Consider the following 23,107-nt stretch of genomic DNA (forward strand, 5'->3'; position numbering starts at 1 on the left):
AAGTAGCCCCTCAATCTTTATCCAAAAATCTGAAATTTTGAAATCAGATTAGGTGCTTTGTAAATGCCCAGCTTTAGTGTAGCTGCAGTGTGATTGCAACATTTAAAAAGCTTTTCTCCATTTAAGCAGTACAATTAGCACTCTAATTTCTTATTAATATTTTGAATTTTCTATTAAAGTTCATAGGAAATATATTTATCTATCAAATGACTTGCCAGTTACTGTGACTCCAACAAGCAGATGGCATGATCAAGCTCTAAGAGCCAAGCAATGTCTGCAGCATGCAGCAGTCAGAGTGAGATCAGACATTTGTGGATGGTTTCATCCACCTACCTCTGCTCTCCACTTCACCCCCAGTTACCCTAAATTGTGTACCAAACTCTGGAAATCAAGTCTGAAGTGGTCTGGAGCAGAGGTGGCAGATTAGTACAAGATTAGCAATCACTTTGCATCTTTAATTTTCTTAAAGGCAGGCCCCAATTGTATCAGTGGCCCAACAAACAGCTCCAGGATTCTGAACAAACCATGAAGGCAAACATCTGTACAGCTCTGGTCACAGTAATTCATAGGTGGGACCTTTTTGCTTTTAGTTGAAATGGTTCATACACCTGGAGCAGGATATTCAAAGTAAATCAGTGAAGACCTGGGCTATTCAGTGATGCTCTGGATGAAACAACAAGTGTTGGAAATCGTGCAGGTCAAATTCATCATGTCTCTTGAATCTGAGGATTGAGAAAGTCTGTGTTTGTTGCATTTATTAGGAGTGTTTATATGACTCAAATGCATCCAGCAGAGGATTTGGACTGGAGCTTGCTTCACCACACAGCACTCGACACGTGCCAGGCACGTCACTCACCCAGGTTCAGCAGTGACAGCTCTCTGCAATACTCATCCAGAGCAAACACCTGAACTCCCAGTCCTGGTTAGCAGAGCCTTTCCTGCTCAGGTGACCTGGGAAAGTGCTCAGGAGGTAGAAAGCTGATTTAGATCTCACTGCAAGATGTGTTGTTTCCTGACACACCAGAGATATCTGCTTGATTAATACAGTGAATAACAATTCTATTACAGCAGTGCTGTGATGCACAACCTGAGCTAGAGCTGCTGTGCAGCTGGGAGGGAGCTCTCTGCTGCCCATGGTCAAGTCAAACAGACATGGAAGGCCCTCTGAGTAAATCAGCTCTGGGTAACTACAATTACATGGTTTCCAGTTGTAGTGGAACACCCTGGAGCAAATGTTTAGTTTGGTACTCCTGGGTGTGTGAAGCACAGTGCAGATAGGAACCTGGACAAGTCAGGAGTGCTGTGTTTGCACTTACATGAAGAACAGGAAAATGGAAAAGCATCTTGAGTGTTTTAACTTCTGAAATAGAGCACACAGACCTTGAGCCTGGAGTCTCATCTGAGATTAGCCAGACACTATAGAGACTCACTTATCTTAATAACAGATTTTCCTGAAGCCAAGATTTTTGCTTGGCAGTATTCCCTACATGGACATTTTCATAAATCATTCTGATCTGAAGGACAGCTAATGACAATATGAACTAAAAGCCACATTGCCTCAGGGCCACAGCTATGGCCCAGTGACACCCCAGCACCAGAGAGCAAACAGTGAGTCCCTGTACAGATATCCTGTGTAACCTGCCTCACTGGCATTGCTTTCACCTGCACAGGAAACCAGGCTAAATCCTACCTGTCAGGAAAGACAATTTCATTAACAGAAAAGCATGATGTCTTGCCAACTAAATTCAATCACTAAAAGGCTTTTCCCTGTCAGCTCACAGACTGTTCCCTTTCCAGCTGGATGCTTGTTGACCCTGCAGCAGCTCAAACGAATCTTGAATCACTAGCCCATGATAATTTCTGTGAAATGCAGCTCCCTATGTTTCTTTGCAGGGTATGCCCCCACAAAAATGTCTAACTTAAGTTAGATATGTCTTTGAAATTTCCTTTCACTTATTTTTCACCTACTTGTGACCTTATTCATTAGCTCTGTTGAGTATATGGTTGGCTGCCAGCTGCAGCAATATAGAAGACCCCCCCCATTCTTCATGCCTTTGTTTACATTCTCTCAGCTACAAACCCCATCTGTATCACTTACTCAACTTACAAAAGTAGTTTTCCTGCAGGACCTTTTTAACATCTGTGTCCCCCGTGTCTGAATCAGCTGCTTTTGTTGATTTGGAAGAGACTTTGGCATATGCTACAGGGAACATATGGTCTAAGTGTGCCTTTCTGTTGCAAAACTGAGAGTGAAATTCCTCTGCAGATTGGAAGCAGAATAAATCGATGATATTACTCCTTTTGAGGCTACTGCTGGCGTTGGTGAGGCTGAGCAGAAGTTTTGTACCAGAGAGCATGAGAGGCAGCAGAGATAGGAAACATGGTCAGGGACAGGCACCACAGTTCAGGACTGTTAGAGGAGCAAAGTTTGGGATTTGTTGCTTAGAAAATAGGTGAGTCAGAAAAGGTGATGTCAATTCAGACATCTGCAAGTAAATGCTCTGGGAAAAAAATTATGAATTTATAATATTTAGAAGTCAAAGGCACACAACAGTGGGGACAGAAAAATGGGTCTGAGATGGAACAGTGTGGTTCTGACAGCAAGGAACACACAGGATGGAAGAGCTGCAGGAGTAAAGGAGCAAATGTCAGCAATTATTTGGTTTGTCAGTGTGATAAACAAAACCTCCTGTCAAAAGATGAATGACCATCAGTGGGAAGCAGTACCAGGAGATCTTTGATCCTGTCTCAAGCAGGAGGCTGTGCTCAGGGCTGTGAAGAGGCAGGGGTCCTTTTGAAATAAGAGATACTTCAGTAATAAGCCTCTGCCTCGGAGAGATTCATACTTGGAATTCCTCTAAGCAAATAGCTTTGCAGAAGGTAACTTCTGCGTTTGAGGGACACTGCATTCACTCCTCTACTTAGAGTAACTATCGACAGGCATCTGTGGCTGCTCCTGTGACTGTCAGATGACTTGCAAGTGGTGTAGCTGTGAAGCACAGTTGCCTCCAACCAAACCCACTGAGTCCCTGAGAAAGCCACTGTTTTAAACCTCACAGACACACTCTTTGCCTTCAGGTGTATTTCTAAGTGAAACTGAGAATTGAGACACGCATTTGCAAAGTGCTGAGAAAGTTCAAGCCAGTTGGATCCGAAGAACAACGCCTGCCCACACCCTCGCTTGAGAAGCATTATTTTTGTTGTTTATCTGCCATAACCTCGAATTATCAGTCACGGGGCAGGTTTTGGGGAGGAGCTTTGATCTTTCGCTCAGGGCACGGGGCAGTAGTCGGAGCTGCCTTGCGAGAGTGCCGGAGGGCTGCGGGCTGCCCAAGGACGGGCTCGGGGGCGCGGCGGGGACCGGCCGGAGCAGGAGGGCAGCTCGGGCTGGTGCATTCACCCCGCGGTGCCGGTGGCGAGCAGCCCTGCCCTCGCCGCACACAGAGCCGGCCGCGCCGTCCCGGGGCCGCCTGCAGCTCCCGGGGCGCTCCCCGCCGGCCTCCCCCGGTACCCTGGGGGTCTGCCGGGCCGCGCTGGACACAGCCAGAAGTTTCCAGCCAGCGACTCCTCCACCGTCCCCCGCGCTCCTCCTCCGCGTCCCGCCCCTGGTCCCTCCCCCGCCGCCGCCGTTTCCAGACAGTTCCAGCCCCGCGCCCCCGCCCCCCGGCCCGCGGCGGATAAAGCGGCCGGCGCGGCCCCCGGGCTCTGCCCCGCCATGAGCGCCGCCGCGCAGAGCCCGCCGCCGCCGCAGATGGAGGGCAGCGCCGAGCCGCTGCCCCCCGGCTGGGAGATCAAGATCGACCCGCAGACCGGCTGGCCCTTCTTCGTGGATCACAACAGCCGCACCACGACCTGGAGCGACCCGCGCCTGCGGGCAGCGCCGCAGGTAGGGCGGGCAGGGGTGCCCGGGCCGGGTGTCCCGGCGGGGCGAGGGGGGTCGGGGGCTGCGCTCCCCCCGTGCGTGGCGATGCAGTGAGGGCAGGAGCTGCCTTTTGTCTCTGACGCACTGCAGTCCCTTTTTTGTGCATTCAATCATTCGATACCTCGGCCCTGTAATGTTTATTTAAAGTTGGTTAAGTCCGCCCGGCCTGCCAGGGGAGAGGCGAACCTGATTTATTTTTCAGCTGTGAACTGCCCGAACGCTGGATGCCTTTAAAAAAGGAGCTATCCGGCTCGGAGTCAAACTTCTTTTTTCTTTCCCCGTTTTCTTTTTCCATGGTCCCAAACTCTGCCGGCAGCTGCCGCTCTGGTTTTGTTGCGAAGCACGCTCGGGGAAAAGCCGCATCTCAGTCCAAATATGTCCATGGAAGGAGCGGCGCCGAGGGGAGAGCGGCCGGGGCCCTGCGGCGTGACCCTTTCGGGTCAGGTTCTGCGGCTTTTGGGGAATACAGCCCGCTCCTTGGGGCAGTGCAGCCCTCTGACCCAACAGCGCGGCGGCTGTGGGCAGAAAGTGCTGGAAACTTGAGCCAGTCGGATTTGCCTGGTGGGAAGGCGATTTCCCCGGGCTCTCGGCGCGCTTCCCTGCGCGGAGCATCGCGTAACCCCGGGCGCGCCGGGCTCTCGGGGCGTCCCTCCCGGCCGGGGGCTCGGGCACGGCCCGGGCACGGGGATCCGCGGGGCTGGACCGGGGCCGGCGGCCGCCGGGGAGGGGCCGTTCCGGGGAGCGGCGGGGAACAGCCGGGCGGCCCCGGAGCCGGCGGGGACGGGGCCGGGGGAGCCCCGGGGGACAGCGGGGTCGGGGCCGCTGGATGCGGCTGCACCGGAGCTCTGTTGAAAGCTTTTCTCCTCTTGCCTTCCGTACGACGTGAGCAGAGACGCGCTCAAGAAGTGTTAATTATTTTATGAACTTACCGTTTCTTAAAATAGTAATTGCCCGGTTTGTGAGAGCAGACCGTGACTGAAAGCTCGGTGTGAGAGCAGCTGGCCTTGGAAAGGAAGGGACGTACTTCTCTATCGTAAATTAACCCTCTTTGCAGCTCTCTTAGTGCTAGTTCGTTTGGTCTATAAATAAAACCTAGTAATAATACACAGAGGTCTTAGAAAAATGTAATTTGGAAATAAGAATATTGAGACTAACATAGGAAAAAGTGTTTTTCCTCCTTTTTGGAGGCACCTGCTAACACTTGCTGTTCCAGTAGTAAAAATAAAAATAGTGTGGGTTTTATAACCATAGAATGTACTTGAGAAGAAGAATGTGCTGTTTACTGAAAGGGTTTTGTTCCAGGAATGCCACTTGAGCCTAACCCATTTAACAGAATAGTCAGGTTCAAGCTGCTTTCAATAATTGTGTGAAGAGAGTTGGAAGCTGTCTGATGGATCAGCCCTCTGCTTGAGTGGGTGCCTGAAACAAAACAAATTTTCACTCCTATCTCGTGTGAAATCTGTGGTGATGGGAATTGCCTCTGTGCCTCTTCTGCCAATTGCAAGGGCAGTCACAGGTACAGTGTATCTGCTTTTCAATGGCTTTTGTGGACACACTCTTTTCCAAACAGGAAAATCTGTTACTCCTGGCTGTAAGCAGGAATATGTGCTTTGAGTTTGTTCACTGGGAGACAGAGAAATGCCTCGAGTTGTGCTGTTGATTTTTGGGAGTTCCTAGCTAAAAAAAAAGTCCTCCAGTTTATGGTGGTAGAAGTTGTGTGTAACAGCTCTCACAGAGCCATTTATCAGAACCTTGAGTTTGCTGGAATTCATGGACAGCTGCTGAAATCATTAGTTTGTTGAATACCAGTATATTTCACAAGGACAGATACTAGTTAGCAAAAGAATCTTAGAATCAGGCCCAAGGAAAATATCTTTTTCTAAATATTCTCTTAGCTGGACAATGCCAAGGAAGGCAAATTACCCACTGACATTGAATTTCAAATCCAGCAAGGATTTTTCAAAATGCCAGACTTCTGTTAATACCTAAACAGGTAGGAAGGACATAACCACAGATGAAAGCAAAAAGGCAGATGTGATGGGGAGAGCTTTCTGATTTCCTTCATTCTCAGCCCAGCTCAGATGAGAACTTGGGGCTGTTAGAAGTGATCTGAGGATCACAGAAGCTGACTGTCTCTTGTCAGACTTCATGCACCTTTTCAAGAATGATTATACGAAGATCAAACTTGTGCTGACTCCATCATTGCATTGCTTTCACTGAAATATGACAGTGAAATTAGCAATTTTTTGCCACCTTTGAGGTAGTCTTGCACTGTATCCACCAGTATTCTGTCTGTGAATGTTTGTTCCCTTTCTGAAGAGATTAGGCAGTGAAACGAGGTGTTACACTCCAAGTGGACAATGACTGGAGCACAGATCTAGGGCTAGCTGAGCTTTTCTAGCTGGGTAAGAATACAGCTGAGGCAGTGTCATAGAAAAGTCCTGTTGTTCCCAAGTGCTTGATCTTGGTCTTCTCACTTACCCTAGGCTTAACATCAGTGTAGCCATGCTGACTGCAGTCATCTGTGCCAGATACATAATCGGGTAAAAGTTGAAGTGGCTCTTCTGAAATTTTAACCCACGACAAAAGCATTTTAAAGCAATGAAACCAGACTTTGTTTTTGCATTTAAGTCTGTATTTGAGGTGCATTTGTGAATCCAGGCTCTCTGTTATTTCCTCATTCAGTCTGGCCTTTTTTTTTTTTTTTACTGTCATGAAGGATGAATGTTCTTCTGCACATTTTTTCTGTTACATGTGCGAAATCACTGCAGCATAAGGATGGATTGGGGAGCTCTTAATTAGAAAGAAGGAAAAATCTCATTTTGTTTCAGTGAGAAATAAAGAATGACTTTGCAAATAACAGAAAAATACTTATTAATGAAGCTTCTTGGTAGACTGATGATTTTTTTTCAAGGATCTGATTAGTTATTTGAGGAATAAGGTAAAATTAATACTGTGAAGATGTATATACATCTAGTAAAAAATGTGTTTACTAGCAATGCCACTCTTCCTTATTTTTGAATAGAATTACTCATTTCCTATGTTTATTTGTTGTAGTTACTTTCCGTGCTAACTTAGGGTATCCCAGCTCTGTAGACTTCCTGCAGGATTGTCTTATGACATTAAATTGTTAACTTGGTGTTCCCTGAAGTGTGGATAAAAGCAGATTGCACTTAAATACCTATACAAACATTTGTTTTCTTTTTTATCAATACCTCTTCTATGTGTTGTTTCCACATGCAGTAAACCCCCTGGGAAATAAGGCAGCTAAAAATAAACCAAAGGAATTGGCTGTGCTGAGCTTCACCAACGGATATTGGAGTGATCAATAGCTCAGTGGTGCCTTGGGTTTGAGATAAAAGCTGCAGCAGCAGCCAGGCACAAGTCAGAGAACGGCCATAAAAGTGATCTATGATAAGTATTGGCTGCAGCAATGAGTGCACAGGCCTAAACAAAGGAAGAAGAAGACATCTCACCCTGCTGCTGATGCTTCACTGGGGAACAACTGACTACACCTAGGTTTCCATCCTCTCCCTTCATGGCTGTTGCATCTCTTTTCTCTCTGCTTCCCCAAATAAGTCTGAAGTCACTCAATTCACATCTCTTTAGCAGTGGGCTTATTTTTGAGCACTGACTTCTCGTGGTCAAGTTGACTGAAAAATCCTTGGTAGACCGAATTAGAAATGGCATGGAGAGGTCAGAACAGCCTCTTTGAAGCTGTACCTCTCACAGTGGTACTCCTCAGGGGAGGGGAGTGTGAGGTCAGCTCAGTAACATTTAAGGTCTCTTCCACCTGCAGTGTTTTTACTTTCCTTATGCTGATGTGCATTCTGTTGGGCTAATAAGTTAGTTACTGGATTAAAAAGGTACTGCACAGAAAAGGCTTAATAGGTAGGAGTGGTAAAATTATCAGTAGGGGATTTTTGGGAGGGTTGTGTCCTGGCTTTGCCCAGATTCCCTACAGCTGCTTGGTGTAGTTATTTAAAGCCCCCCTGACAGAGCATGGTGAGCAGGGAGTTAACTTATGGATGTATCAATTAACCTGAAAACAAGGGGTGGGGCTAATCAGAAATAAGAGATAGGAACAGGAGGAAATGATACTGGAGATAATGCAAGAGGAAAAGCAGAGAAGGTGTTGCTGGGCTCTGTGTAACTCCTGGCACTGTGTGTCCCTTATCTAAAGGACGAAGGAGGAATGCTTGTGCCAGGTGGCAGCATTCTTACCTAGGAACTGTATTTTTAACACTTGTATGCACAGGCAGAACTTTTCCATGACTACATGGCAAAAATAGAATTGTTCCCACTTGAACCATGATAAGGCAGGTAACAATCTATTATACTTTGGGGAGTGCAGACAGCATCACTCTGTAGGTAAGCTGTGGTCTCTCTTCATGCCAAGGTGAACATAAATGTAAATTAGAAGAAATGGCTTGTTCACACAGATCACATTACTTAATTACAGGCAAAAAGAAAAATGCTGTATCTTAAGTATGTTGCAGAAGCTGTTGGTTTGATTATTTTTATTTTTCCTTTTTGGTTTTACAGACAGGAAAATCAGGCATGGGATGGGGAAAAGACTTGTCTGACATTACCTGGTAGGCCGTGTAGCACAAAAGTGTGTTTTTTATGGCTGATGGCAAAGCCTTATAATTAATAAAAGGGGTGCAATGTAGCAAGTGCTTTTATAGTGTTGGAAAATCGCCCTTTAAGGAAGAGAAGTCAGAAAACTGCTGTGTACAAAACAAAATTTTAGATGAAAATTTGAAGCCTGACTATAAACTGAAATTCATGGCTCACTCTTCAACCATTATCAACCATTATCTGCTTATTCTCCTTTTTTTTTTTTTTTAATGAGACATTGTTTTGCTAATTTGAGGCTTGTGCTTTCTGATGTATTTCAGATTCCTGGGTCATAACTAATAGGAAAGCAACAGTTTGACCACCTGCTTCTTAGGTAATGAGGCAGTGAACAGAAATAACTGAATAAAGTAATAAAGTGTCATTCTCATCCCCCTTGGCCAAGGGTATTTGTTAGCACTCTGAAGGGCTTTTCTCTACCTCCATCCACTAAAGCTGGCAGGGTGGGTGGTGATCCCAGCTCTCTAAGAGCACTCTGCTCCTGGGAGCAGTTATTGTTCTTTTTCAGACATGTTCAGTTTGGCCCATGGGGTGCTTTTGGTGCCAGCTTCCACTCATGAGCACACAGGGCAGGTGTTGTCATGTCTGCACCAAGGCATTTTAGCTGAAGAAAGAATCCTCCTAGTGATTAAAACAGGACAGGTTTTGTTCCTGGTACAAGATTGATCTGTGATAGCCAACATATTTGCTCCAGTAATGCTCTGTGTTCTGAAAAGCTGAGGATTAGTTTTCTCCTTTGGTTTTTAATGGTGTTTATTTATTTCTAATGGCATCGGTTAGAGCGAATGTTAATGTAATGCTTGTATAATACAACTTGATAATTACAAGAGAGAACAAAAGGCCTGTTTGCCTACACATGTGTATGTTGGGAAATAAAACTCAGCATTCAGCAAGTGGAACATCAAAAGCAGCTTGGCCTGTAATTGGGTTACCTGATGCGACTGACACGAAGTCCTACTGAGACAGCTCATGCAGCTAAGCTTATTCATGGTTTCCTTCAGTCATTAGCTAATGATATCTTGCTCAAATGCCTGTGTGCTCAGTCTATATATTTAAGCACAAATTGTGAGTAAAAGGGTGAGAATGCAAATGTCTGCAGCAGCTGAGGCAGGGCTGTAAGAAGTTTGGAGTCAGCACTGAGAGTAAATCACTGGGTACCTTGGAACTCGTGTAGTTCTCTGGGAAGTGCTAGTAAAACCCAGCTCATGCTGATGCTGTGCTATTTATATGTTCAAACAGACAGCAGACATGAGGAACTTCTCAGAAATACTTGGGATATGTTGATTGCTATTGGTAGGTGGTACTTTTGTAGTTCATGGAACAGAGAAGGAAAGAAGGTCTGGCCAGAAGTACAAGTGGATGTGGACTCTAATTCCAATGGCTAAAATTGTGCCTTTCTATGACAAAAATGGTATTTTCTTTAATAAATAGAATAGTTACTTTATTCTTAATTTAAATAATGGATACCACTGGCTTTTTTGGTTATTCATGGCAATTTCTAATAAAATAGAGGTGTGAACAAAAGTTGTTTAAGTCACTCATTTTGGTTATATTGCTGTATTTGATTGTGAAAGAACAGAACCGTGCTATCCCCTTCTTCCTAAATAGATAGGATTTGGGCTTCAGGTTATGAAAGGTGTGTTCTCAAGTAAGATTTTAAGTACTGGTATTTTCTCAGTCATTTGAGCAACTAGAATAATTGTGTGGTACTCTATAGCAGCAGCTTTCAAGTTCAGAACCACACTGGAATCCTGGTCCATCTGTTTGCATTCAGAGAAGTTGTTTAATCTCTTGGCAGTGTTGGTAAATTTTGTTTTGCCCTTGCTAGATAATATTTACAAAACAGGTACAATTTAAATACTTGCACTGCTGCTCTGCAAGAGCTGCAGGGGTGCTACATGTGTGAATAACATGTGCTTTAGAGACTGAATTGACTGTACTGCAAATAACATCAGTACAGGTTAAGAAAAATGCAGGAGTGCAATGGCAGCAAAGGAGGTTTTTAGACTTTATTCTGTAGACCATTTCAGTATTGGATGAATGACAAATGTATTATGTAAGGAGTCTCAAAAGGGAGATTCTGAATTTGATACCACTATTCAAGTATTTTGACATGAATACAGAATATTTTGACAAATTTAATTCGAACAGTAGAGCTGTCTTGGAAAACTCCAGTGGCAATTTGCTGGCATCAGCAGTGACTGAATTTGCAGGTTTCTGGTTTTGGGTCTGGAATAACACTTGAGCAGATTTGGGGCACACTAGGAGTTATCCATTACCCACTCCAGATAGTACAGCTGTGCTGGGAGCCCTGGTGCAAGGCTGTGCTTTTGTGCTTGCTGTCACTTTTTTTATTGCAGTGCCTCATGGCTTCAAGTCACTAAATGGGAGCGAGTTGGAGGATTTTAGTGTCAGTCCTGACAGTGCCCTTCCCATGGGAAGCCAGCAGTAGGATGTGGGGGTATGAAGTGTTTTTTCCAGTTGCAAAACTCGTGCTGGCTGCACCTTTATTTATCCTGGTGATGGCCTCACAACAGAAAGGCTTGTCCCGAGAGCTGTGAGCACTGTCCCTGCTCCTGAGCAGCTCTTCAGGCACAGCTCCACTGTCCCTCCTGCAGCCTCCTGGGCCAAACCTCTCACTTGCCTGGATGTGATGGCTTACCTCAGCACCTCCTGAAGTGCTGGATCAGGTTTGAGTTCCTGTGGGTATTTCAGGCTACCTGAAATGTCATCTAAAACTGTTGGGAACACTTCTGAGCTGCTCAAGGCAGTTTTTGCATTTTTGTGCTCCTTCCTTTTGAGGGATTCTCTCTCTTCAAGGTAAATTGAGTGTGTGATCCCAGCTGGGATTGCTGATACTCAGTCCTGGTACTTACTGAAAATTAGTTGATAGTCTGCTGTTTGTAGCTGCTCAGTTTTAAGGAACTTGTTTTCTTAGATGAGGGCAGGAGAAATTTGCTTCAATTGGTTTTAATGCAGAAACCTGAGTTGGGTTCCTGTTTTTTTTGGGTTTTTTTTTAAATACTTAAACCGGGAAGGATGATGGACTAAGACTTGTCATTCATTTGTTGGTCATTCTCTTTGTGCAGATTTGAATTAAATGTGAGCTCTGGACTTTTTCTAGGTAACAGGTTTGTTAATGTAACCAGCAAAAACTGTATGTGATAGAAGGCAAATAAAACCAAAAAATGGCTACTTTTTGTTGTGCTGGCTGTTCTGTAAAATTAAGCATTAGGAGGGAATCTGTGAATTTCTTTAATGTAGTGTGAAGATGAGAGTTTTCCATAGCTTGATTCCATTCCTCCCCATTGGCACAGTGTCCCCAGGCACACCTGAGTTTTTCCTGAAGTCTTCCAGAACCTGTTTGCCCAGGCTGGCAACACAGGCTCTCCTGCACAGAGCAGAACTGCTTTGGCCAGAAGTTTGGAGACAGGGACATTGGGATCTGCACGCACTCACTGCTGTGTCAGATCCTCACTAAATACAGACCAGAACCCAGGGCCTCTCAGTGGTGTCATCCTCAGGAATGGGAGTTTCAGAATATCTGGATTGTCCTTGTTTGTGATTGTACCACGGTGGGAAGAAAAGAAACAGGATAGAAAGAATGTTAAAGATGTGGTGATACAAACTGGCTAATGTAGGCAGTTAAGTGTTAATTAAGAGCTGAAGGGGACAGTGTAGATCAGGAAGTGCAGTTGTGATGAGAGCACCTTTTCTAAACCTGATCTGTGCCTCCAAGCCACTGATGGTGGGAAAAACAAGGATGCTGCATTTGCTCTTTTACCAAGGGCTGTTCCAGTGTGACTGCACAGTTGAGGCCTCTGTGGTTAAACCTGACTACAGGGGAAAAAAACCTACAACAAAGGACCAGCTTGAAATACTAACTTTCCACAGGAGCAGCACAGGTTGTCTGAAGCTGTAAGAATACATGAGAAATTGTGGGAGTATAGTCTATTAAAAAAATAGAGAACAACAAAACAAAAACACCTTAAGTATTGACAGAGGCTTTACTTATTTTATAAACTGGATGCTTTGAAGAAGCAGTCCAACCTGATTTTTGCTTTGGTTTTGGGCTGCCTCTTTTGTGTTTCCTAGCAGGGCTTAAGTTGCAGTGGCAGATTTCTCAGATTGCTGAGAAGGTTCAAAACAAGGGCAGCCCCACGGGTCTGAGCATGAAGACCAGGGAGGGGATGCCCATGGCTGGGCTCTTTGTGGGGGTTCAAGGAGTGTGGGGGGTGTGGGACACTGTCCATGTGGAATGATTTATCATTGTGGGACACTCCAGAAAACAGGAGGTCTTATCCCCAAATCAAAGACAATGCAGACCCTAAAACACCTGCTCCTTTTGGGCAGTTCTGTGCCCCCAGGTGGGGTGGAGCAGCTTTGGCTGACAAAACCTTCTCATGCCAGATCACCTGTAGCTGCTCTGTCCCACCCAGCTCCTAACCCCTTCCCGCAGAGCGGCTGGAAGTGAGGGAATCTCCTTTTTATAGCGGTGGGAGCCGTGGCCGTAGGTGGGGTGGCTGCTCGGGTTACCGCGGCAGGGACACTGGAGCAGCTGGCGCTCGCAGAATGCCCGGAGTCAGCGCAGCACCAAGGTGCTGCTTCCCGCTGGGATCCATCGCCTCCCCTCCCAGCCCAGGCTCTGACACACGCTTGGCTCCAGCACGGCCTCGCATTGTTGTCAGCTGAGCACACCTCGGATTTATTTTTTTTTTTATTTTCCGACAAACGCAGTTTGCTGACGTAAGGGCGAGTCCCTGCGGATCCCGGCAGAGCTGCGGGGCCAGGGCTGTGCTGGTGGAAGGTGGAAGAGCGAGTGTGTGTTGGTGTGGGGGGTTCTGAAAGCCCCTGCGAGCCTGTGTGGAGCAGAGGAATGTGGTTTCCTGGTAGGGTGAATTTAAAATGACTCATCCGTGGATCCCGGTGCAGACGTTGGCATGAGATCATCCTCATTGTGCAGCTGGGAAAGCCAACTTCAGATTGCTTCTCTCTGCGAACTTTCTAGGCCTGGCTCTCCTCTGTGCCTCTTCTAGAATTCTTCCTTTGTGGAGGATTTTCTTTTTTTTTTATAATGAGTAAAAGGAAATGGAACAGTGGGGCTCAGACTTTGAACTTGTTCCTTTCAGTGTTTTTTTCCTTCATTAGTTTACAGCCTCAGTTCTCTGCGGTTTTACTGCTAAGAAGAATTCTCAGAAATCACTTTTTAAGATACTATCATATCTTAAGAACACTGATAATCTGCTTGGTAAAATAGTGAATTCCTGATGAATTAGTGTGTCAATGTGTACAGGAGCAACATGAAATATTTTTGCAGCTTAAACACCCCTTTAAAAATAGGGTTTCCAACACTTGCACCATATGTCCCCTTATTAAATTCTCCTCTTACTGAATAATGACATTACCCTCTGAATGACAGAGGTGCTTGTTACATGATCTGACTTAGAGATACATCTGGAACTTGGCCCTCGCGGGGTCTCAAAATAGAATGACCGATGCAGGAAGAACTTACTAGAGGACTTGTGAGGGCTCTTAGCACAAACCACTTCCACCCTTGCCAGAGCTTTGACATTGTCCAGTGAGTTTACTCAGACAACACAGGGCTTTTTAAATCTTCCTTTTCAGTGTTTTCCTCTTTGTTAAGCTATCCTGTCTTCCCCTTCTCTCTCCCTCAATGTTTAGTGAACCAGATCCTCCTTAGCTGGCAGTGAATACATTTTCAGTGTGCAGTGTCAGTATCTCTTCAAATAGCCAGTGGAAAAAACGATACAAACAAAATCTGTGCTTCTGTTGGGAATAGTCTTCTTTGCAAGTGTCTTTCAGCTGTAGCTCAGGTGTGTTCTGAGAGGTGCTGAGGAGATGTCTTTGGTCCCATTGGTACTTGTTTGAATTGGATGAGCTCTCTCTGAAGAGGCTGTGCTGGTGGCTAAGTGCATGATAAATAAGAAATCCAAGTGGAATTAGGCAGGTAGTTCAAAGAACAAGTGAATGCTTATGAGAAGTAGGGGTGAAAGCCCCACAAATTAGCAGATTTTTTATCTTCCTTCCCTTGCCTGCAATGTTGGCACCTGCTGTTGCCTGCCCTGCACAGGCCTGAGAGGCTCTTGAGCTCCTCACACGCATCTGATGCTGCTTTTAGGGCAGACCTTTAGGGCAGCTTTCTCTCACCACGTTTCTCGAGCTACCAACAACTCTCTGTGCTCTTTTCCCTTGCAGGAAGGCCAGTCCTCAGCCAATGGCCCATCTCGAGACAGCCCCAAGCAGCCGGCGGCCCGAGAAGGACACGTGGGCTACCCCAAGCTGCGTGCGGGCTACATCCCCATCCCCGTCATCCACGAGGGCCTCGACGGCCGGCAGCAGCACCCCTGCTTCTCCTCCCCGCAGCCTGGGCTGCAGAGGTACAAGACAGAGGCCGTGCCAGCGCCGGGGCAGGCTCAGGCACCCCTCAGGGGGGGCTATGGTGGCCCCGAGTCGCCGGCGGAGGCCGCGGCGGCCGATAAACAATGTGGACAGACACCGGCAGCTGCGGCCACGCACGGAGCCGAGGTGAGCGTCAGCGCTGCTGGGCTCTGCCTGCAGTGGTCTTTGCAGCATTTATGGCCTGAATGTCACACACGAGGAGCTTAGGAAGCCCAGCTCGCTACAGGATTGTGTTTTTTCCCAACGCTTGCAGAGTACTGAAAGTGCACAGTCATGGCAGCATGAATATGGATGGGTTTTTTTCTGGCGTCACCCACTTGTGTTCTGGAATGATTCTGCAGAGATAAATGCAGAGCTGAGCAGGCCCTGTGGCAGGGGAGGGGTTTTTTTTAGGGTTTGTGGAGGTTCCCTTACAAGTGGAGAATGCAGACAAGCCTCTTGTGTTCTGCACCGTGAGTCAAAGTGGGAGAGACAAGTGTCCAGTCAGCTAACAACCCAGGCCACTTCAGAAGATCTTTGCTTCCTAATTGCAAATTTCAGTTGTATGAAATGGATTTACATATATACACATTTAGAAGTGAGTTGTGAAGTATTTTGTCCTTCAGTGGCATGTGAAAAATATTTCAGACTATGGACTTCTTTGAAAAAATGTCACCCTGCTTGTTTTGTGTTTCAGAAGGTGGGATTTTTGGCCTGCTCTCTGTAGAGAATTAGCAAATTGGTATTCTTGTAATATATGGAAATATAAGCCTCATTTTTATTCAAAGTAAGATGAGCAGGAAATTCAGCCTTCATCAAGCTGAAAACATATCAGGTCTGTAATTCAACAGTGGTGGCATCTTCTCTGAAACCCATTTGGAGTTTGAAGAATGTAATTAAATCCTGTTGGCAGGTTTCTGAGCTATTTTGACTAACCATGCCTAAGACAACAAGCTCAGCTTTTCCTTCTCCCAGCTGTGTACAGCTTTGCTCTGTCTGCAGAGTGGCTTTAGGAATGTGACTTCTGTGCCACTTAATGGAGATAACGAGGGAGGGAGAGCCTCAGAACTTGCTGTTACACGCTCAGTGTGGGTGCCAAGTGACCAGAGTCCGTGCTGGGCACCCTACACTGCACATCAGCAGTGCCACTGATGGTGCTGTAATGGAAACCATCATTTATATATCCAAGGTTCCTGCTGTTCCTTGGGCAGCTGAGCTGTTGATCAGCACCAGGAGAGGGGTTTTGTTCCCTTTCTCTTCTGCAATGCCTGTTCTCTCCTCTCGCAGCTCCAGTCTGGCCTTTCATAGAAGAGGGGACAAAGGGCAATTATCCATATCTGCATCACCAAATTAATGATATGCTCTTAAAAAAATCTCCAACAAAATGTACAAAATCTGTTTGTGTGGCCAGGATCAGAAGTCAGTGCTGTGTGCTCTTAGGGGTTTGTCTCCAGTGCATAATTTGTTTGCTTAGCTTTAGTTTACCTCAAATTTAACAGGTTTAGACAGGAACAGCCATGCAAAAGCAGCATTCTGACTGAGCATCCACTCCCTGCTCATTTCAGGGCTGGGAATGCTGCAGCTCAGGTTCCTGCTTGTTATAATGATGCTCTCACAACTTATGTGGTTTGTCTAGTGAGGCTCTTGGCCAAAAAAAAGGGAAATGGAGTCCTTGCACGCCAGAAACACGAGTTCAGTTTCTATGATGATTGCCCCCTTTTCTCTTTAGAAATGAAAAGTATTGTGAACACACAGCGGTTAACACTTAATAATGGATTTTTGTTTTCATGGCAGCCTCAACCTCCTGGAGCATCTGACCCTCCAACAGCTTCCCCTCAGACCTCTGGCAGACCCAACGCGGGGAGCCACCCGCTTCCTCGCGGTTATATCCCAATCCCTGTGATCCATGAAAACATGCCCCGCCAGCCAGCACAAGCCTACCACCAGGCACAGAAGACCCACTACCCTGCCCAGCAGAGCGAGTTCCAAGCCCACCAGCCGGTGTTCCACAAGATCCAGCCGGAGGAGCGGGAGCCCAAGGCGGCGCGAGCGCAGTCTCCGTTCCGAGTGGCTCAGAGAGGCTCCTCTAGTCGGGAGAGCTCCCCGGCCAGAGTGAGCACCCAGGTGCAGCCCCCAGCTCCCATCCGAGTGCAGACAGTAGTAGACAGACCCCAGGTATGTAGAATGGGGAAGTGATTCACCTGCCAGGGACCTGAGCATGGCTAGAGCTGTAAAATGAGCTTGTACTAACACATACATGAAAGCACCTAAAGCAGTCTCCACTGCTGGATTTAAACAGACTGGGAGATCCTGAGATAAGCAGCAAGTTGCCTTTCCACCTGTCAGGACTGTGGTGGATGACTGAAATATGATTTAACACACGATTTAATCTTCTCTTGTCAGAGTATAATTTGGTGTAATTACACTGAGGTCACTGATGTTGCATTATGTTTATGAGACGAAAACCAGGTCTGTGGGATTTGTGACATCTTATGTAAATATACTTCACTGATGTCTCAGAACCATTTAGGGGATAGCATCAGATGCACAAAGTAATTTTTGCTATGAAGAAAGGATAAGCGAAATCCAGAGCTTTTTATTCTTGTGACTTGAAGCATGTTCTTGGTCATAGAACTTGCTGCCCCTTGAGCATTTTTTCCATGTTAGAATTGTTACTAAAGTTACAATTTAAAGGCTACTGGGAATTCAACAACTGTGAGTGTGTGGAAGGGGCTATGTACAGAAACAAGCCTTGATTTCCTCTCTGGAGATTTTTCACATTAAAAATGACAGGAGCAGAATTAGGTTAAGAGTTTTAAAAACCCAGGCTAGGACAAAACTAGGAAGACTCAAGATTTAATGGCATATTCTAGGTCAGTGCTAATTTATTTATCTTTGTGGGTGAGAGTTTGCTCTCCCTAATTAAATTTTATGTTTAACAGGTAAAGCAGTAACAGATTTGTAGTGTAGGCCATTTACATACTTGGTTGCAATAAAATACAGATATTTTACTATTTAAATCCATGAGAGCTGGTTTTAGTGTCTTTCAAAATCACTGTTTATGTTCTTAAGTAACTAAAGGGGATGTCAGGGGCAGGAAAATGCAGATCTCATAAATTTCGGTTTTCTGCCAAGGTTTCAAAACTAATCTCAATTTCAAGAGATTTCTGATTTGGTGATTTAAAAGTGGAGTAATCCCAAGGATAGTCTCTAATCACTACAGTGTAATAAGATTGACACAGTAACCTCTGCATGTAAATAGGTTAAAGATTAAAAATAAGCACTAACCAAAAAAGCAATGTCCCGAGAACAGGAATAGGATGAGAATAGCCCAAAGTGTGATTAAAACTCAGCAAAGTAGTTGGCTTTTCAAGAAAGATGAGCCCTTAATTAGGGAAATGGGATGAAATCTTTCTTCAGCAAGAAATCTCCCTGACTTAAGCTAGGTGAAAGCTTTGCTTAAAGGTCCTGTCTTTTAAAGCTGCTTATGGGGCTGATTTTATTGAGCATGGGCAGGATTTGGTGGGTTTAAATTTGGAAATTTAATGTTTGAGAGAGTTGATTGGTGACTATAATAATTGTTCAGCACAGTGCTACTTTTCAGTTTAAAACAGTAAAATTCAGCAATGATCAGGGAAGATTAAACATCCTGTGTGTGTGAAATTGCACTGCTAGGAGTACAGAAAATTAGAAGTTAGATTACTTGTTCATTAGAGGGAAGTAAGGAGCATTGTGTCTCAACACAAAACTTGCCTTGCTCACCAGGTTTCTCAGCAACAAGTCCCAGCTCAGGAGCCACCAAGACCAGCCCCTCCTCCTGAAGTCAAGCCTGACAACAAGGCAGCCCCACCGCCCGAAATGGAGGCACCCTCCACATATATCCCGATCCAGGTCACCCACCAAGAACCAGATCCTAAACCACAGCCCCAGAAGCCTCCAGCCATGGCAGAGAAAGCTGACAGAAAGGCTCCTTCCCCTGCTAAGGCTGCTCCCCCTCAGGAAAGGCCTCCTCCCGAAGAAGCGGCGCCAACGAAGACGATGGAAACAGGAGAACCTCAAAAGCATCCTGGTGTTTTGAAAGTGGAAGCAATTCTGGAGAAAGTACAAATGCTTGAGCAGGCAGTCAACTCCTTTGAAGGCAAGAAAACTGACAAAAAGTACTTGATGATTGAAGAGTATTTGACCAAAGAGTTGCTAGCCCTAGACTCAGTGGACCCTGAGGGTCGTGCGGATGTGCGCCAGGCCAGGAGAGATGGTGTAAGGAAGGTCCAGACCATTTTGGAAAAACTTGAACAGAAAGCAGAAGATGTCCCAGAACCTGTTCAAGTTGATGGACTTCAGCCAAATTTTCCAGAGCCTAAGCCACCACAGGAAATCATGGAGATTGAACCTGTGGAAGTCAAGAGCAAGGGAGATACCAGTAATAAAAATGCTCAAGAGGAAACCAAAATGGAAAGACATCAGCCTGAAACCAAGGAAGAAGTGTTTACCAATCTTGCCACCACGACAAACACATCCAATAATCCAACTGAACCATAGCCACGTGCTGAAATCAAAATCTCTCAGACTTTATAACTTAAAGTGTGTTTAAGTGAATTTTAAGTTGCATGCATTTCCGGAGCTCTTTTCAACTGGTTTTAATCAACATAGCAGCTTGGGACACAGTAAACACTTTGTGGGGAAAGGAGGGAGCTAGAAAGAAAGTGATGCATTTATCCTTTATTCTTACACTATGTAAAAGACATGTTTCAAAAATAAACCCTGTACATTAATTGCTTTTAGATAAGCTGAATGGAAAAGAAAAATGACTTCAGGGTTAATATTGATGCGTGTTGTTTAAGGTGTATTCTTTTGCAGGTGATTTTTGTAAAATCAGAGGCCTGCATTGTCAGAATACCAGTCCTCCTACAAGTATAGCCACTCTTAACAGTAATGTTTTTACTTTTAATGTTCACAGTTGGGCACTTTAAGTAATGATGGATAGAAAGTGTGCAAGAAACTGTAGGGATATTTATATGTGTGCAGGACTTCAATGCTATATTTTAAGAGGGAAATAAAATAATATGGAAGCCTAATTTAGTCTTGTGATTTTATAAGCTGCAACTGTAAAGGCAGTAACTGGTTTTAAATACACTGTTCTGAACACAGGCTTGTTAGTGCAGCATTATAGTTGAAGTCTGACAGCTGTTTTCTCATCAAGGCAAAACATGCCTTTCTCTATTTGTGTCCTCCCTTCTGATGATGTTGCTGTGTCACATCTATGGATTGAGAAAGGAATTTGGCTGAGCATTTCTGCCTCCTTGCCCTGGAAGTCACCATTTAACTGAAATATTTATAACATTGAGATCTGTGGTTGTATTACAGAAATTTCCAGATCTTAACTTCTTCTGCAAAGTCACTATTGTTTTATTTGCAATTACAGAATTTTGTATGCAGAAGTACACTTTTTTGTATTTAGGAATACATTTTGTATTCATAGAGTCAGTAGGATTCCTCACACTTTGTGAACAGTTTTAAGCAACTCTTTGTTCAAAGAGATTAACAATTTGTACTTAAGCAACAGAGATAAACCATTTTTCTGCTACAGCCATGTGAAATGAAAGCAGCAGTCAGTGCAGGAGTGAAGGGGAGGAATGGGTCCTAACTGAAATCCAGAAGTTACACTTGACTTGTTAATTTTATAAATGCAAATTTTCTTTCACCTGATTACATATTTGCTGCATAGAACCCCAAATTTATGAATGCCAAAACAAATCTGCTCAAGGCAATTATCACTTCCTGACCTACACTTTGAATCATGAGAGTGCATTTGTAATAAGGTTTAAGCCCATCTGAAAATCTCTTCTTTTTAAGAGTGGTCATTGAGAATTGTCACTCTTTATTTTAAAGTAACAATAGAGCATGTAAATTATGCTGCAATAAATGTAGCATTTGGGTTGTGAACTCTCTGCTTAGTTGTAGGTGGAAGGTTGATGATGCTTCTTGTTTCATTTTCATAGGCAACAGCACTTTGAGAGAACAGACAATGTCTTGTAACCTTTTGGCTGCTCCAGCTTTGGGAGCAGCATTTGAGGCATTCTAGAAGAAGAGGTGTGAAAGTTCAGCTGCCTGCATAATTCCTGCATGAACTCATTTCAGTGGCACATTGCTCATGCAGGGTTACATTTCAGCTGAGGACACAAATCTGACATCATGTAACAAAAATACTTAAATTGAGGAAAATCAGCTGCGGATTTTTAGAACTGAGCTCTCTAAGCAAAGTCTGTGGGAGGTATAAGGCCCTATCTTTTAATGGTTTCTCTTAGTGGACCACTAAAATAATCCAGATTAAAACCACCTCATTAACTGAGGTGGCACAGTGGAAATTAGGGCTATTTACAGTATTTACAGGGAGCTAAACAGGTGCTAGATTTCTAATACATGTCATCTGCTGCTAATGGGGCCTGATTCATGTAACATTATTCAGTGTTGGTCAGAGTAGGTGGAGTCAGACTGAATTACAACTGATGGGGTTCTTTTAAGAAGCAAAGCTGGAGGTAGAGCTGCACTCTGCCAAGTGCTGCTTTAGAAGCTGATTCTGGAAGTCGATGCTACTACTGCAGGGTTAGGTACAACTCAAAACAAAGTGAGGTTTCATGATGTGGCCTAATAAGGGAAAGTGCATTTGGCTGCCCTGGAGCTGCCTAGCTGGAGACTGGTGCTCTGAGTCATAGGCTCTCTTTGTTTCCTCTGTTGCTCAAGACTAAACTGCGCCCAGTCCAGTTTATATGTCTGGACACATCAGCATAGCTACAAATCCTGCATATGGGCTGGGAGGAGGGAGTGGCCAAGGAGGAAGCAGCTGAAGATTCCCACCCATTCCCTGTGAGCTCCTGACCTACTCTGTGCAGAGCCTGTTTGCTGCCTTGACTCGGTACCAACGATGTGTGGAGCTGGCAGGGCAGAGGAAGGGGATTCCTCCTTCTCTTGCCTTTCTGCAGGATGGTTGGTACCTGCTCTGTGCTTTGACCTTGGGAGACAGCTGGAAACTTGGCTTTGAAACTCGGGTGGAAAGCACTTAGGAGTTTAAAGCCATAAGAATTATGTTACATTAACTCTCAAATACAGCTGTGCACAACAAACAGCAGCTGTGCTGTTGAATGCAAGGCTTTCAAATACACAGTGCATTTGCAGTAACCATTTCAAAAAATTGAACAAATGTCAAAAAATGCAGTTATTCAACAGTAAATGATCCTGTCAGTAAAAGGCACTGATTCAGCTCATTTGAAAGTAGCAGGAGGGATATGAAAAGCCTGTTCATGGAACCACAGTAAAAGCTTAAGCTATTTTCTGATTGCACTATCTTGTCCAGCTAGTGCTATTTTAAATGCCAGTAGTGGCCTGTTCTCTATATTTAAACCCTCACAGCAGCAAGGCATTGTGTTTCCTGTAAATATAGCACTTTGACTATTTATTTACAGACTGCCAAACCATGCCATGCTCCGAAGAAGGGGCAGCAGTTACATTGCCCCCAGGAGCAGGATGAGACAGGAATTGGTGTCTCATTCCTCTCCAAAGGGAGGGACAAACCCTTTGTCTGGGGTCTGTTTTGCTTTCAGCTTGATGTTGGCTCAGCTGTGTTTGCAGGCAAGGTGGGGAAGGAAAGGGGTACAAATCACACTTCACCCAGGAGGCAGGAAAGCAGCACAGCAGTTTGTAGAGGCAGATTCTGCCCCTGCACCTCAGGTCAAGGTAAGTCAAGGAAAGCCCTGATCCAGTGTCCTCAGTGAGGGTATCTCTTTTAAAACTAATTCTAATAAAAAAATAGCTTCTGCTGGCTGGCACAAAGCTGCTGAAAAGGACAAATCTCAGTCAAGGTATGCTTATGAGAAGGTTTTAATTCGCTATGTTTTCAGCTTCCCTCCTTAAATAATGTGCATGTCTTGATCTTTTTAAGTACTCAGGTAATCAAATAGAAGGCACCACATCATTACTCAAATAAAACATTAAAAAAATGGGGAAAAATTGGCTTAGACTAAAGGCCTAGTAATGAGCAATAATTTATGTGCTTTTGGTCCTGTTGTGTCCAAGAAATAAAATGCAGATGTCCTAGAAACAAATCTTGGTGCTGTAAAAGTTGAATATCATAACATTTTGGGTTTGTTACAA

At 44.9% G+C, this 23,107-nt stretch overlaps 1 protein-coding gene across 1 annotated transcript; it reads left to right on the forward strand.

The window, feature by feature from the left end:
* Positions 1–3,294: 3,294 nt before the first annotated feature.
* BAG3 (BAG cochaperone 3) lies at positions 3,295–20,034 on the forward strand. The gene is made up of 4 exons (XM_059852065.1): positions 3,295–3,886; positions 14,777–15,106; positions 16,754–17,134; positions 18,725–20,034. The coding sequence occupies exons 1-4, from the start codon at positions 3,716–3,718 to the stop codon at positions 19,496–19,498; spliced, it is 1,656 nt and encodes a 551-aa protein (XP_059708048.1). The 5' UTR covers positions 3,295–3,715; the 3' UTR covers positions 19,499–20,034.
* The last annotated feature ends 3,073 nt before the right edge of the window (positions 20,035–23,107 follow it).

This window comes from Haemorhous mexicanus, chromosome 7, assembly GCF_027477595.1.
Source record: "Haemorhous mexicanus isolate bHaeMex1 chromosome 7, bHaeMex1.pri, whole genome shotgun sequence".
Classification (NCBI taxonomy): domain Eukaryota; kingdom Metazoa; phylum Chordata; class Aves; order Passeriformes; family Fringillidae; genus Haemorhous; species Haemorhous mexicanus.

What these genes read in the sequence shown, in the direction of transcription:
- BAG3 (XM_059852065.1), top strand. Translation starts at nt 3,716, where the DNA reads ATGAGCGCCGCCGCGCAGAGCCCGCCGCCGCCGCAGATGGAGGGCAGC. An exon ending in GCCTGCGGGCAGCGCCGCAG is followed by an intron (nt 3,887 to 14,776) that starts GTAGGGCGGGCA and finishes TTTCCCTTGCAG; the next exon opens with GAAGGCCAGTCCTCAGCCAA. An exon ending in CAGTAGTAGACAGACCCCAG is followed by an intron (nt 17,135 to 18,724) that starts GTATGTAGAATG and finishes CTTGCTCACCAG; the next exon opens with GTTTCTCAGCAACAAGTCCC.